Source organism: Chiloscyllium plagiosum, chromosome 4 (genome assembly GCF_004010195.1).
Source record: "Chiloscyllium plagiosum isolate BGI_BamShark_2017 chromosome 4, ASM401019v2, whole genome shotgun sequence".
In the NCBI taxonomy this organism is placed as follows: domain Eukaryota; kingdom Metazoa; phylum Chordata; class Chondrichthyes; order Orectolobiformes; family Hemiscylliidae; genus Chiloscyllium; species Chiloscyllium plagiosum.
Genome location: NC_057713.1, coordinates 84582390 through 84599328, shown reverse-complemented (window position 1 = coordinate 84599328; position 16939 = coordinate 84582390). Strand labels below are relative to the sequence as shown.

General features: G+C 41.7%; 1 protein-coding gene across 1 annotated transcript in view; it reads right to left on the bottom strand.

Moving 5' to 3' along the window:
• LOC122549488 (arf-GAP with SH3 domain, ANK repeat and PH domain-containing protein 1-like) overlaps positions 1 to 16939 on the bottom strand; it is a 363467-nt gene that overhangs the window by 111022 nt on the left and 235506 nt on the right. The window contains exon 14 of the mRNA XM_043689348.1: positions 10960 to 11029. Coding sequence (XP_043545283.1) covers positions 10960 to 11029 — 70 coding nt within the window. The remainder of the gene's footprint in view (positions 1 to 10959; positions 11030 to 16939) is intronic.

Sequence of the window (16939 nt, the reverse complement as noted above, 5' to 3'; positions counted from 1 at the left end):
ACTTTAAGTAGCAATTGGATAGGTACATGGATGGGTGCTTAAGCTAGGACAAATGTTCGGCACAACATCGTGGGCCGAAGGGCCTGTTCTGTGCTGTATAGTTCTATGTTCTATGTAACACAGAATGCTTTACTGTTAGCTCTATACAAATTCAGACAGGACTAAAAACGTGTTCCAATTATGAGGGAAAAAATAAAATTGATCAAGGATCCATAATTTGACAGTGGGTCACAGTCTTGCTTTTCTAAGACGATTGATAGGCAACACATTCTCCACCTTTTACGCTGGCTCCCACACAGGAATATTCTGTGGGTGAATCCTGAATTACTCAAGAACCTACACAAAGTGAACTTTACCCCAACCTCAAAGCTTATTAGTTCAGACCAGTAAAGAAATATAACTCGACTTGAGTCTTGCCCCCTGCCTCACCCCTCTACCCAGGAGAGGTATGTTCCTCTCAAAGCTAGTCTCAGGAACAACTTTAGTAAGCACGTCCACTTCTATGTCCAGAAGGGGATCTTGCCATTACTGTGCACTGGCTGTGGCCCCTTCAAACACTGGGTAAATAGCTTAGTAGCCCCATGAAATCCTGGAACAGCTCCAGGTGGAACCAGCAGCCAGTAACAGTTAATTGTGCTGCCATGTTACTAGTGAATTGTTTTAAGCTGAAGCTGCAAACAGCAGCTGGCTCCAGGTGGCATGAGGTTAAATGATCATACTCCCATGCAGCTCTTGGTCTTGCTAATAACAGAAATTTCCAGGTTAAGATTTTCTCCTTCTGCTTTGTCCATGTTGAAAGCAGTGGCAGCTGAGGGGAAGCAGAGGTCAAAATAAATGTTAAAAAGGCAGAATTCCATGATCTAAAAATTGGAATTTTCTCCAAGCAGTAGAAATTTTTGATTCTAAAGTTGGTCTTCCTGTTTTGGTTATTTTGTCTCACCCAGCTGATTGCAAGATTGGCTGGTGGTGGAGCTAGGGGTGCTTTTATATGTCATGGGTTTGTTTATTTAGATTCTGCAGCAAACGTGATGGCCAGATGGGTCTATAATTTTCCAATCAGCCTCTCTGTACACTGTTTCTGCAAATTTGAAAACTGGTTCAAGAGTCTGATCTGCTGCTTCTACCACTGGGTCTGGATTTCTTTCTGGTCCCACCTTACATAGAACTTGATTCTCATTTGTGGTGGGTCTTCAGTGAAACATGTGCCATCGAGATCATTGAACAGTAGACCATACAGCCACTAGAACCGTTTAGTCATTCAATCAAATTATATCCACAATTCCATTCAGCCACATTTGATCCATATCCTTTGAAAGCTTTTGATCTCAATACAATGATGATCCAGTATCCCAAAGGCCTTGAGAGTGGAAGTTCCAGATTTCCACTACTATAAAATGCCTTGGGAAGTTTTGCAACATTAAGATGTAATATAAATGCAAGTTGCTGCCACTGGTGTCAAAAAATGCTTCTTGAATTTACTCCTAAAACCTAGCTTTAATTTTAAGATTGGGATACAAGATGGAAGTATTATCTTTACATTTACTGCATCAAATTTCCTTATTAAGCACCTCAATTGGATTATCCTTCAACTTTCTAAAAACTGATATCAAGCCCAATGCTGCACTAGGTTATTTTATTATTCTTTGCACTTGTGCACTCATACTTTATGGTTTCTGATGCAGATTGGGGTAGAAAGCCTGTCTATAGAATTTGACACTGTAAACCAAATTTGATCTATTTCTCCAATCAACCTATTTAGAGATGTCATAAAATCTCTGGACCAAGTGGGACCTGAGTCAGGGCCTCCCAGTCAAGGAGTAGAGACACGATCACTGTGCCACAATATAAAGATTAAAAATGAAAACGTCATCAGAACTGAAAAAAGCTGGGAAATGGTGGTATTTATATTGGTGGGTTTTTCTTGGGGGACAGGGGAAGAGTGAGTAGAACACAGAGGTAATGTCAGGAGAAAAAGAGAAAATAAAGAGGCACACAAAGAGATGGATGATAAGTTAAGAGGAAGGCAAATGCTAAATGGATGCTAACGAGAAGTGTTGATAGATTAAAATAGGTTGACTTTGCCAGGATTAGCCAATACAGAATAGGACCATGGGATGTGGTAGTGGATGACAAACATGGATGAGGGTATTCACACTTTCAAATTGTTAAACCTAATGTTGAATGCTGACCTTGGCAAAACGTTAAGTGTTGTTCTTCCAGCTTGTGTTGAGTTTCACTAGAGCACTGTAGCAGGCCTGAGACAGAAATGTTAGCATGGGAACAAGTGTCGAATCATCAGGCAACTAGGTCATTTTTTCAGACAGAGCTCAGGTGTTCCAAAGAACAATCACCTAGCCTGTCTGTCTCCCCAGTGTAGAGGGGACCATGCTGTGAGCAGTGAATACAGTAGACTAGATTCAATTAGCTGTAGGCAAATCACTGCTTCATCCAGAAGATATCTCTGGGGCCTTGGAAAGTGAGGAGGGAGGAGATAAATATACCAGTGTTGCACTTTCTGCAATGCAATGGGAAGGTGCCATAGAAGTGTGAGATGGTATTAGCAGAGGAGGAGGGATAGTTCCTGCAGAATGCTGACAAGGAGGGGAGACAAATGTGTACCTCGTGGCAGCATTCCATTGGAGGGTGGCAGAAATGGCAGCTTTTGATCTTTTGCACTTGGAGGCTGGTGGATAGAAAGTAAGGACCAGACGGACCCCATCGCTGTTGTGGAAGGGAATGGGTGAGGGCAGAAGTGCGGGAAATGGGTCAGAAGTAGCTGTGGGCCGTGTCAACCATGGTAATCTTTGCTTGATGAAAAGTGTGAAATTTCTGATGACCCCTGCAGAAGAAAGCATCATCAGAATGTGATGGATACAGAGAAACTGGGATATTGGAATGGAGTCCTTACAGGAAGGAAGGTTTGAGGATGAGTAGTCAGGATTACTGAGGTAGTAGGTGGGCTTCTAATGGGTATCGATGGCTAGCCAATCCTTAAATGGAAACAGAGATGTCAAAAAAAGGAAAGGGAGAAGTCAGAGATGGATTAGGAGAAAGCAGGATGGAAATTGGAAACAAGATTGATTTTTTTTTTTCAATTCCAGAAGAAAGAGGGAAGCAATATCAAATACTAGATAAAGAATTGTGTGGAGGGACCAGTGTGAAGGACTGGAACAAGGAATGTTCCACATAACAGACAAAGAGGTCCTCTTTAATTCCTTTCACTTTCTTCAGATCAAAGGTGTGGCCATGGACACCTGTGTGGGCCCCACTTCAGCAGTTCTTTTTAGCATTGCTCATTCCTTCCCCCCTCATCTCCACCCTTGTTACCTGCATAAATACCATCTTTTCCCAGCTGCATTCAGTTATGTTGAAGGGTCACTGAGCTCAAAACTTTAACTTTGTTTTTCTCTTTACAGACTTTAGTTTCTCTAGCATTTTCTGTGCTAATTATTCATGACTCCTGGTTCGAAAATTTAGTATTAACCAGTTTTCTATTTATTCATATTAATATTTAAAAAGTCATCACCACAAATTAAAAGGACAATGATACAGTTTTAATGAGGGAAATTGCTTTTGTACTCTCATGCTTGCTTACAGAGAAGAAAAAAAATTTAGCTTATCACATTTGATATTTGCACTGTGTTGTAGAAAGGATTCATCACTTCAAGTGCATATTTAGTCTATGTATTTGAATACGAATGTAGCAATATTGTAGCAATTTCAGCTTTTCTAACATTGTTCAAGTCATTTTGTTTGAAATGGATGGAAGGATTACCTGAACTCATTTACATTTGAGCCTTTAGATTGAGATTATTGAAACAAAAATTCGAACAATTTTGCTTCTTGGGGTCTAATTGAGTTGCATTCTCAAACTAAACTACTCACTTTATTCCAATATAAAATTGCTATGTATTCTCACTTAGTTTATAAACTTAGCAACTGTAACTAAATTTCCAAGTTGATCAGAAGTACACAACTATACATTTAAAACACACCAAGTAGAATCTCAAATTCAGAAATGTTTTTGAACATTGAACAATTAGAAACAACTAGGACTAACAGAAAACATTGTTTTTTTGGCAGTGTTTGAATTATCTATTTTTATATTATAAATCAATTGTGTCCAAATCACACACCAAGCTCAGCCATTTTCATAATTCAAAGATACTTAATAAAACAATAATATAACAAATTTTTGTCACAAATTTCTATTTTGCTTTGAAAAGGTTATTGAAATGCTATGTGCAAAAATACTTTAATTGGAGTAAGATAGATCATTTGTTAAAAAATATGATGGATGAGGTGCTACATCGAGGTGAATGGTAGACTATGGGCCAGAGTTTAATGTAACGTGTAGGAGATATACAGTCATTGCTCACAAGAACCTAGAAGACAGTGTTTCAGAAGCAAGTGGATCTTTTGCTGTTCACAGTGAACATGACTTTTCTTTAAGTGGCAGTTATTTTGCCTACGCAATCAATGTTGTAATAACTAAAGGTCACTTAGAAAGCGTTCAATACAGAAATCTGTGTTATTTTACAGTACATTTAAACAAAATACCACATGCTTATATAGAAAATTTCATATAGGTGGTTGTTGGGACACAAAGATATATATGCTAATGGAAACTGACATTTGGGAGGTGGAGGAAAAGCCATTGTCATGGGGTCACAGCAGGGGAAGAATGGGCCTGGGGCAGAGGAACACTGGGATGGTGGCTGAGAGAGCTGTAAGGGATTGCCGCAGCAGCAAAATAGAGAAAATGCCAATAGTAACAATGGGAGGAGGAGTGGCATATGTGCTTGAAATGGGTGAATGTTGCAATTTTTTTTTTATTTCAAAAATATACTTTATTCATAAAATTATTTTGATCTCTATACAATTGGTCATGCCATTCTTATGCACACATTACATTACTTTACATACAGATATCAAAATTTATCTTTCCTATATACAAGTCTGTACATTGACTATCCAGCTATTCTGCTGAGATGTCAGTGGACCCCAGATGACTGGGTGGGCCCCCTGTTCTTCTTAGGCAGGCAGATGTTACACGGTGGTCTTTCCCCATCATGCCTTGGTGGCAGCTGCCCCAAGCTTCAGCGCATCCCTCAACACGTAGTCCTGGACCTTGGAATGTGCCAGTCTGCAACACTCAGTCGGTCTCCACTCCTTCAGCTGGAAGATCAACAGGTTTTGAACTGCCCAAAGAGCATCTTTCACCAAGTTGATGATCCTCCAGGCACAGTTGATGGTCGTCTCAGTGTGCGTCCGGGGAACAGACCATAGAGCACGGAGTCCCGTGTCACGGCACTGCTCGGGACAAACCTTGACAAACACCACTGCATTCCTCTCCAGACTTCTTCTGCATAGGCACATTCCAGAGGGAGGAGTGTGACAGTGTCGTCCCCCCCGCAGCCGCTTTGAGGGCAGCGTGCGGTGCAGCAGAGAGTCTGGGCTTGCATAAAGGATCTCACTGGCAGAACTCTTCTCACCACCAGCCAAGCCATGTCTCGGTGCTTGTTGGAAAGTTCTGGTGATGAGGCATTTGCCAAACGACTGACAGTCTGCTCGGGGAACTGCTCGATAGAATCCGCCCTCTCCTTTTCCCGAAGGGTCTCAAGGACACTACGTGTTGACCACTTCCTGACGGACTTGTGGTCAAAGGTGTTTTTCTTCATAAATTTCTCCACGAAGGACAGGTGATACAGAACGGTCCAACACTTGGAGTGTTCTGTGGTAGCGAGGCCAGACCCATCCTTTGCAACACCAGGGACAGGTAGAACCTCAGTACGTAGTTAAACTTGGTGTTTGTGTACCGGGGTTCCACCCACAGCATGATGCAGCCCCACACAAAGGTGGCCATCAGAGTGAGGGTGGCATTGGGTGTGTGTTTTTCCTCTATTGCCCAGGTCTTTATACATTGTGTCCCTTCGGACCTGGTCCATCTTTGATCTCCACATGAAGTGGAAGATGGCCCGGGTGACTGTGGTGGCACAGGTTCTGGGGATAGGCCAGACCTGTGCCACATATAACAATACTGACAGAACCTCACACCTGATGACCAGGTTTTTTCCTACGATGGAGAGCTACCGTTGCTCCCATCTGCCTCGTTTTTCTCCCAAGCCTTGGTGCACGCCCCAGCCCCACCGAACCAAATACCCAGCACGTTCAGGTGGTCAGTCCTGACGGTGAAAGGGATATAGGATTGGTCGGCCCAGTTCCCAAAGAGCATGGTCTCGCTCTTGCCTCGGTTTACCTTGGCCCCCGAGGCCCACGCGAACCGGTCACAGATGCACATGAGTCTGTGCACGGACAGCGGATCCAAGCAGAAAAGGGCGACGTCATCCATGTACAGGGAGGCCTTAACCTGTAGGCCCCTACTGCCAGGAATAGTCACTTCTCTCAGGCTTCCTGATAGACTCGGCAAATGGCTCTATGCAGCGCACAAACAAGGCAGGAGAGAGAGGGCAGCCCTGCCTGACTCCAGATCTGACAGGGAAGCTATCTGATTCCCACCCATTGATCGGGACTGCACTGAATGTTGGTATGAACAGTCTGATCCAATTAGATTCCCTCCCCAAAGCCCATTTTGGAGAGAACATCCCTCATATATTAATGCGATATCCTGTCAAAGGCTTTCTCCTGATCCAGGCTGACGAGGCAGGTGTCCACTCCCCTGTCCTGCAAGTAGGCAATCGTATCCCTGAGGAGTGCGAGATTCTCAGCGATCTTCCTGCCCAGTACAGCACAGGTTTGGTCGGGGTGAATCACCGGTCCCAGAGCAGACCTGACCCGGTTGGCGATGACCTTAAACAGCGAGATTGATCTCCAATTTCTAATTTCCTCTCTCTCCCCCTTCTGCTTGTAGATGAGGGTGATGGTGCCTTTCCTCATAGATTCACTCATGGTACCTGCCAGAAGCATACTGACATACACCTCCAGCAGGTCCTGGCCAATCAAGTCCCAAAGAGCAAAATAGAGCTCGACCGGTAAGCCGTTGCTTCTGGGAGTTTTATTCTTTTTGAAGGACTCGAGGGCCTTGGTCAGCTCATCCAGAGATAACGGCTGGTCCAGCCTCTCCAGTGTTTTGTCGTCTAAGACCTCCGTGATAGAGGACAGGGACGACTGGGAGGTCGCGCTGTCGGTTGGCTTCGAGTCATACAGACTGGCATTGAAGGATTTGCTGATCCTCATGATGTCAGCCTGAGATGGTGTTACCGAGCCAGCTTCTTCCTTCAGGCTGCTGAGCACGGAGCTCTCTTTGTGCACCTTCTGGAAGAAGAAATGTGAGCACGTCTTGTCCTGCTCCACAGAGCAGACTCTGGACCAGAAGTTTATCTTGGAGGCCTCCGAGGCAAAGAGCGAGGCTTGCTGGCCCTTCACCTCCTGGAGGTCCTCCGTGACATCGACCCCCATCGTTTGCAGCAGGAGCAGGTTCTGCATACTTTCCTGGAGCTGGAACAGTTTTCCCTGCCTCTCTCTCGCCTCCTGAACACCTCTGAGGATGAAGAACATCTTGTTGTTCCCTTTTACTGTTTCCCACCAGTCAGCTGGAGACTCAAAGAGGGGCTTCATGGTTCTCCAACCTGCGTAATCCCTCTTGAGCTCTTCAATGTTTCTCAGGGTCAACAGCTTTGTGTTCAGCTTCCACGTTCCCTTCCCAGCCCGCTGCTCATCCTGTAGGTGAGAGTCGGCCAGCAGGAGGCAGTGGTCAGAGAAGAACACCGGCTTGACATCAGTGGATCTGACCGAGAACGTTTGGGACACAAACACGTAATCTATCCTTGAGCGGATAGACCCGTCTGCCCGTGACCAGGTGTATCTACGCTGCGCTCAGTCTGCAGGGGTGCTGAAGACGTCGTGCAGTTTGGCATCTTTGACGGTTTCTATCAGGACTCTGGACGTGCCGTCCAGTTTACTGTACCCCCTGCCGGATCGTCCATCTGCATTAATGATACAGTTGAAGTCTCCGGCCAGAATGACCAGCCTGGACGTAGCCAGCAACAGTGAAAACTGCTGCAGGACAGCCAACTGTTCACTCTTACCTGCTGGGACGTACATGTTGATTAGTCTCAAGGGAGCATTTCTGTACATAACATTCGCGACGAGGAGGCGCCCGCCCACCACCTCCTTAACCTTGAATGTTGCAAAATGGTGAATAAAGAGCAGAAGTGGATCAAGTGGATTTGGGGGATTGGCATGGGTGTAAGTAGCAACCTGACTTGAACAACCACCTTCTCAGACTTCTCAACCTATCTACCACTAGCCACCTTTCATGAGTGAGATTAGAAAACATTTCTGTACAAAGAAAGTTGCAGATATTTAGAACTTATATCTGCTAAGGGCAATTCATGTTCGATCAATTGTTAATTTTAAAATGGAGATTATACATTCTCCTTAGACAATGATATTGAAGTTATATGGGCAAAGCTGCATGGCTTCTCCATGCCCATATGTTCCTTGCCTCTGCTGACAGTAAACATAAACATTGACAGAAAAATAAATCTATAACTTCTATTTAAACAGCAAGTTATGCTGAAACTAGGTGAGTATTTCAGTAATATTTCAAGAAATTAAGCTTTAGTAATAGAAAATAAAGGGAAAGACCTGATCAATATTTTCTCTTCAGTTATCTTTATTGGGAATGATCAATGATTATTTTCTCACAGCAAGTAATTAGGATCTGTTGTGAGCTTTTCTTACCCTTTGCATTAGTAGGCCAAAGAGATACCCTGTAAGGAGAAAGGGGGAGGAATTCACAGATGAAAATAAGAACGTGAAGAAAAATGTTAAAATGGAGATCAGAGGTCTGAAAATTCTTGTTAGAAGTGTTAAACCTTTTCCAGGCTTATCAGGAAATAAAATTTTCCAATGAAATCTTTTTTTTTAAAGATTACTTACAGTGTGGAAACAGGCCCTTCGGCCCAACAAGTCCACACCGACCCGCCGAAGCGCAACCCACCCATACCCCTACATTTACCCCTTTAACCTAACACTACGGGCAATTTAGCATGGCCAATTCACCTGACCCGCACATCTTTGGACTGTGGGAGGAAACCGGAGCACCCGGAGGAAACCCACGCAGACATGGGGAGAATGTGCAAACTCCACACAGAAGGTCGCCTGAGGGGGGAATTGAACCCGGGTCACTGCCGCCCAAATCTCTCTCTTTGCGACTGAGCAAAGCAAAAGCGTAAGTCACGATAAAATTCATTTTGCAATGTCACGGGTCAATGCTGGTTTTAATTCAGCATTGTTATTCTGTTATATGCCCATTCTTATGGAAGCATGTTGAAGATTAAATGTCATCTTAAACTGTGATTGCTGGTGACGTCATTAGATTCAGAGTCGTAACATGCACACAGCTTTATACTGAATTATCCTTATTAATACAGATGTGGTGAGAAATATATCAGTTCAATTTCTTTTCTTAGGCTTAGTTAATCTTTGAAATCATCAATTCTAATTTAAAAAAAACAAGAAATTAAATGGCTATAATATAAAGCTACTTAATCTCTTGTATTGGAAAAGGCAGCGTACAAACTCAACAGGCAGTTTGTACCCAGGAACTAGAGGTTCAAATTCTGTGTCCGGTCGTAGTCTCCTTATATGTTTGGAGAATACGGAGACTCTGGAAATGGTGTACAGGATAACAATAAGGTCAAGTTCCAGCTAAAAATATTTTAGTTACTCAAATATGTTCCAAGAGGAAGCTCTATACATTTATGGGCGGCATGTGAGTCAGGTTTGATTCCAACCTCGGGCGATTGTCTGTCTGGAGTTTGCACATTCTCGTGTCTGCGTGGATTTCCTCTGGGTGCTCAAGTTTCCTCTCACAGTCCAAAGATGTATTGGTTAGGTGACTTGGCCTTGCTAAAAAGCCCATATAGTGTTCAGGGATGTATAGGCTAGGTGCATTAGTCAGGGGAAATGTAGATTAATAGGTGTATGGGAATGGGTTTGGGTGGGATACTGTTTGGAGGGTCAGTGCTGGTTTGTTGGCTCAAATGACCTGTTTTCACACTGTTGGGATTCTATGATTTAGAACCCAGAGTGATTTGATCAATGTGTAAGAAAACACAAAGGTATCAAATTGTGATTTTATGGATCAACTAATTTAAATTCAAAGGTTATGGAGGATCGAGGTATAGAAGTGCAAAACATACACTGGACGTTAGACAGTTCTTGTTTTCCCCAAATAACAATGAAACTGTGGGAAAGGTTGCTGGTTTGTGTGGTGATTTCTGATCCATTATATTCCTCCAAGGGAAAGCTGAACCCATTTCTGTCTCAAGTAGAGATTACCTTGTCCAAGAAGTAGGTATCCTGTAATGTAAATTTGGAGCTATGTGATCTCCTGGACTCATTCAGAATGCCAAAAGAGATTTTCAGTAATCTTGTCAAACTGGCCTAGTTTTTTTTTCTCTCTCCTTGGCGAGTACATGCAATGTCTATGAGTAGATATGTCAAAGCATCATTTCCTATTCATTATTTTCCTTTTTGGTGTGCGCGATTAGGTATTAGTTTTCCTGGTTTTCTTCTTCTGTTTTTTGTTTCCCCCCCACCTGCCCATCTATTTTCTACTTGTGACTGTGATTAGCATATTTCCCCCCCGATGACAGTATGTACAAAATACTTACTATGAAGGCAAATGTAATAGAGAGGTATAATGATAGATTTAGATGCAAAAGAATGTTATGAGACACAAATGGAATATAAATATCAGCATGGATTGGTTTAGCTGATTGGCCTGTCCTGTGTAATCCAACTGTCATCACAGAAATAACATAGCCTTTTTTTAAACGAGGAAAACTGTCAATTTTTAATTCTGCTGCACTGTTTGCACCTCCATGTCTGTTCACCAAATATCGTACGTGCTAATGTAGTCAACCAATTCAAAATCGATAAGCAACGAAATTCCTTTTTGCTCTAAGAAAATACAAAGACATTACTCACAGTTGCATGGGATATTGTCAAGTAGCCATTCTTGACTGTGCACTTTCTTCTCTGCCAAACTTTTCGAAGACTAAAACGAAAACCATCCAAATAATTACTTCATGCAATAATATAAAATTAGTAACATTGCTGAATTCTTACTTGTTCTTATATGTACCATGTATATTCATAAAGGCACACATGTATTCACATACTATAATTTGTTACAGACTAAAGTAGAAAGCATAAATCTGAAAGAAAGTGAGAACATACCAGTGTGGCCAGTATCTTAAAAGGGAGATATTAACATTTCAGTTAGGAATAAGTCATCAAAACAAACTGTTTATACTTTAAATATTAATTTAATCACTGCTAACACACTTGCCATATATTTGCATCTCAACCTTTTAAAGCCATAATCAGCTAGTTTAGCAGAATCCATACACTCCTTCACACATTCTTAACTTTTTAAAATTATCAACCTATTTGGACTCGCTATAATGGAGGAATTGTCTTATGAATAAAGATTAAACAGATTGGGTTCTACTCACTGCAGCAGAGATGAATGACAGGCGATCTCATTCAAACATACATGATTCTTAAGGGGCTAGACAGGGTAAATGAGAGGATGTTTCCCCTCATGGGAGAGTCTAGGACTAAAGGGCATAGTCTCAGAATAAACAGATGCCAATTTAACACTGAGATGAGGAAGAATATCTTCTCTTAAAGGGTTGTGAATCTTTGGAACTCCTTACCACAGAACTGTGGAGCAAAGTCCTTGTGTGTACTTAAGACTGAGATAGATAGATTCTGGATTAGTAAAGGGATAAAGGGTTACAGAGAAAGGGCAGGAAAGTGGATACGAGGAAAACCAGAACAGCCATGATTCTATTGAATGGTGGACTAGTCCTTGTTCTTATTTCTTATGGTCTTATGACTCTCCTATTTAGCAAGTTCCAGGTCATTACCACTTGTTGAGTCAAAATATTCTTCCTCACATTCATGTGCATCAGTTCCCCAAAACCTTAAAATATGCCCCCTATTCCTTGCAATTTCTTGTCCCCCACTCGGCTAATGGGAACATGACTCTCATGTTACTTTATTCAATCTGTCATAATCTTGTATACTTCTATCAAATCTCCCCTTAATCTCTTTTCCTTCAAGAACAACAAAACCAGATTTTCAAACATAAGCAAAATCACGCATCCATGTAAACCGAAATCCATGTTTTGGAAAATCTTTTTGTCACGTTCTCAAGTAATCTCAAATATTTTCCTAAAGTATGGTTAGAGAACTGGATGTAATACTCTAGCTGGGGCCTAACTAGTGCGTTATACAGCTTCAACATCGATTCCCTGCTTTTGCACACCACGCCTCTATTAATGAGTGGAATAGATAGAGTCAATAGTCAGAGACTTTTCCCCAGGGTAGGATTGACTGGTACGAGGAGTCATAGTTTTGAGATATTAGGAGAAAGGTATAGAAGAGACGTCAGAGGTAGGTTCTTTACACAGAGTTGTGAATGCATGGAATGCGGTGCCAGCTGTGGTGGTGGAAGCAGAGCCATTAGGGACATTTAAGCGATTGCTAGACATGCACATAGATAGCAGTGAGTTGAGGGGCGCGTAGGTTAAATTATTATATTTTACATTAGGATTAAACCTCGGCACAACATCATGGGCCAAAGGGTCTGTTCTGTGCTGTACTTTTCTATGTTCTATGATGCCCAAGATCCCATATGCTTTGCTAACCATTCTCCCAAAATGTGCTGCCACTTCCAAATATTGATGAACATGTACCCTAGATCTCTCTGCTCTTGCATATTCTTCACCTGACAAAGGGGCAGTGCTCCAAAAGCTCATGATTTCCAATAAATCGTTGGACTATAACCTTGTCATGTGACTTCTGAGCTTGTCTAACCCAGTGCAATACCAGCATCTCCACATCCTTGCATATTCTTTACAGCTGTGCCATTTACTGTATATTACTTTTAACATTTGAACAAAATGCATCACCTCATGCATCTTAGTTCCATCCATCACTTGCTTGCCCATTCTACTAGAAACTTTGGAACAATTATTAGGACCTCAGTATTACTGTGATAACTTACTCATATGTTAAATGCAATAGACATAATTCACCAGAAGCTATACAATAGCATGAGATTCGATTCTCTTGTAAAGATCGTTTTGCACATGTAAGCTGCAGCAACAAGTCTCTATTAAAGCTCTGTACTCAATTTTTATAGTTAAAAATCACACAACACCAGGTTTATTTGTAAGCACTAACTTTCGAAATGTTGCCTCTTCGTCAGGTGATCATCAATATGGTTATTAAGCAGCACCTGTTCAGTAATAACCTGCTCACTTAGTTTGGTTCAGCTAAGGCCACACAGCTCCTTGCCTTATTAGAGCCGCAATTCAAATGACAAAAGAGCTGAATTCCATAAGTAAGGAGAGAGTGACTGCCTTTGACATCAAGACTGTATTTGACTGAGTGCCGCATCAACGAGCCCTCGCAAAATAGGAGTCAATGACAAACAGGGGTTTGACAACACACCTGGCATATAGAAATATGAATGTGGTTGTTGTTGATCAGACATTTCAGCTCCAAGATGTTTCTGCAGGAGCTCACTGGTCCAGCCATCTTCAGCTGCTTTATCAATGACTTTCCCTCATTCATAAGGTGAGAAATGGGGTTGTTCACTGATGATTGCACCAGGCCCAGCACAATTAGTGACTCCTCAGATACTGAAGCAGTCCATATCCAAATGCAGCAAGACCTGGACAAATCCAATTTTGCACTCAAAAGTGGCAAACAATGTTTGTGTTAAACAAATGCCAGGCAATGACCATTTTCAACAAAGAGACATTCAGCTTGATGTTCAATTGCACTACCATCACTGAATCCCCCACTATCAATACCACTGATCAGAAACACAAACGGATTTGCAATGTAAATATAGTGGCTACAAGAGCAAATCAGAGGCTAGGCATACTGCAGTGAGTAATTCACTTCCTCACTCCTCAAAGCCTGTCCACAAACTACAAGCACAAGCCAGGATTGTGATAGAATACTCCCCACTTGCCTGGATGAGTGAAACTCTGGCAACACTCAAGAAGCTTGACATCCAGAACAAAGCAGCCTGCTTGATTGATACCACATTCACAAATATCCACTCCCTCCATCACTGACACTCAACAGAAGCAGTGTGTACTATCTACAAAATGCACTGTTGAAATTCAAAGATCCTTTGACAACACCTTCCAAACCCATGAACATTTCCATCCAGGATGAGGGCAGTAGGTACATGGGAACACCATCATCTGCAAGTTTCCCTCCAAGCCAGTCACCAACCTGCCTTGGAAATGTATTGCTTTTCCTTCGCTGTCGCTGGGTCAAAATCCTGGAATTCCCTCCCTAATTGCATTGTGGGTCAACCTCCAGAATATGAACTACAGATTTTATGGAAGTGGCTCATTACCACCTTCATAAGGGCAACGAGGCACTGGCAATAAATGTTGCCCATGCCAATGATACCCACATTCCACAAGTGAATTAAAAAAAACTCTACCCTTCCATATTTTCACTGACATGGAGCACAAGCAATGGAAGCAAATCATTCTCTCATGTGCATTGCCCCCACTCCTGAGGCTACTCAAGATTCAGAGCTTCAATTATGCCAGGTTCAAAGCCAATGATCAGAGATTCTGTGCTGTAAAGACTATATCTCTGTTTTTCTATTCTTTTGATTGTGGACTGAAATGGGAAATGAACTGTTTAAAAGCCAAGGATTGCTGAAGGATTGTTGCACTTTTTAAAAGCAAGTCACCCAATATTCATTGTAAGTGCTGTTTATATAGCTTTTGGTTTAAGCAGTGTGAAATGCTGAGGTCTATACGCGCAGGAGCCAGGAGCTGCGTATGAATGGAGATTTTGAGTGGCAACAAGTAGCTGATTGGTAATTGGTCAACACTTCATAAACCTATGATAAAAGCCACCTGCCTGCCATATAATTGCCTCCCAGATAGCTGAACAGCTTGATGGTATAAAAGCCACTGGATCTCTCTAAGGCAAGAGGTGGTTTTGCACTGCAGTAAAAAAAATTATGAAGCTGTTAAGATAGGTAATTTACTTCTCATCAGTTGCTGTAAGTTGCTTTAACTAGTAAGTTTTAAATGTGAACCAGCTGCTGTATGCCTCCTGCAAATAAAAAAGTACCTGGAGAAGAAAAATCAAGAAGTAGTGTTCCAACAGGCATAAGAAAAACTGAAGTAAACCTTGTGGAGAGGAACCACTAAACTACTTTTCCAATCTTTCCCTCCACCCATAATACCTACCTTTTGATTGATCGTGTGTGTATGGTGAGCTTATAAGTGGGTTAGAGTTTTGAGTAGAATTGTATGCCAACTGTTCATAATTGTTTATCTACACATTTGTGTAAAAAAAATTAATTCTTGTTAACTACAGAAGCATTGCTTGTCAAGATGGGTTTAAAAGTCAGATAAATTGAGGAATTCTGTGTACATCAAAAAATTATTTTAACTTTTGTGATGACTCCAGGAATGGTGGGGCTTGATTTCCAGATCCCTACCCCATGAAGCTTAACACAGCAGAAGTGTTAAGAAGGTGAAGTAGGTTGAACAAACCTAGAAAGGTGCAGGATTAAAACATGTTTAGCTGAGAAAGTAAATCTAATGTGCTTTTTTTCAATACAGGGTGAGAAACTACACACAAAAACTATTTGAAGAACCCATAATCTGTGATGTTTCATTATAGAGGATTGGCCTGAGTCCGTCTTGGAGATCCCTAAAGATCTGAGAACATTTTGGCTAAATCAAAATAAGATCAGAATGCTAATGAAGTACTCTTCAAAGGATGCCAAGTACTCATTCCGTCACTTAGACCTGACATACTTGATCAGCTCTACCTAGAAGATGGAGAAGATGAAACACTTGACAACGAATCAATATTCTAGCCCAGCATCAGCAAGGACATTAATTCAGGTGGTAATCAGGTGAATATCTCCAAACCACATGACATACTGTTATTGCCATAGACCAAGACATTATCAGCACAAAAGAATATAATAACTATCACTCAAATTCCAATTGTCCTGTCACTTTGGGGCATAGAGCAATGTGTATTGCAATGGTAGCACCATTTGCACCAATTTTACTCTTCGAAAAGGTTATTCAACATTAGCCCATAATATACGGGAAAACAGATTTCGAACATGTGAACAATGATCCATCAAAGATTCCCCTTGTTCAAATGCAATGCCTGCAGAGACAACACAGAAAAATGTGTTGCTGGAAAAGCGCAGCAGGTCAGGCAGCATCCAAGGAGCAGGAGAATCTACGTTTTGGGCATAAGCCCCTCCTGAAGCATAAGCCCCTCCTGCGCTTTTCCAGCAACACATTTTTCAGGTCTGATCTCCAGCATCTGCAGTCCTCACTTTCTCCGAGAGAGACAACGCAGTCAAGTAGCTGTTCAAAATGTTTTGGAAACTGGACAAGATATCTAATTGTTGATATGACATCTTCATGCAATTCCATTAGACTCTAAATTATCACTAACTACCTCAGATTCTGTTCAGCTGACCAGTGAGAACTACACTATCAAGCTATCTCAACATCTCATCATTGATCACACACTGGTTAAATGAAAAATAAAATGAAAGATGCAAATGATGATTCAGAATGACTACCACTACACATTGACATGAAGGTGAGGGCCCTACATCTGGAAGAACAAAGATGGATTATAGAAGAGCTGTACAAAGTTTGCAAAGGACCATGTTCATATAAGATTACAAAAGCAAACTCCTGGAGGTGTGAATGGCTCTCTTATCCTATCAAAGGCCTGAAAAAATGGGAATCATTCACTTTCAAGGCCAAGATATTTAAATAGTTAATTAGCTTAGCTAAAAGACAATGAATCAATGCTCCAGAACCAGACCAGCTCAAAACTTAATATGGAATTATGGTTCAACAGTTTG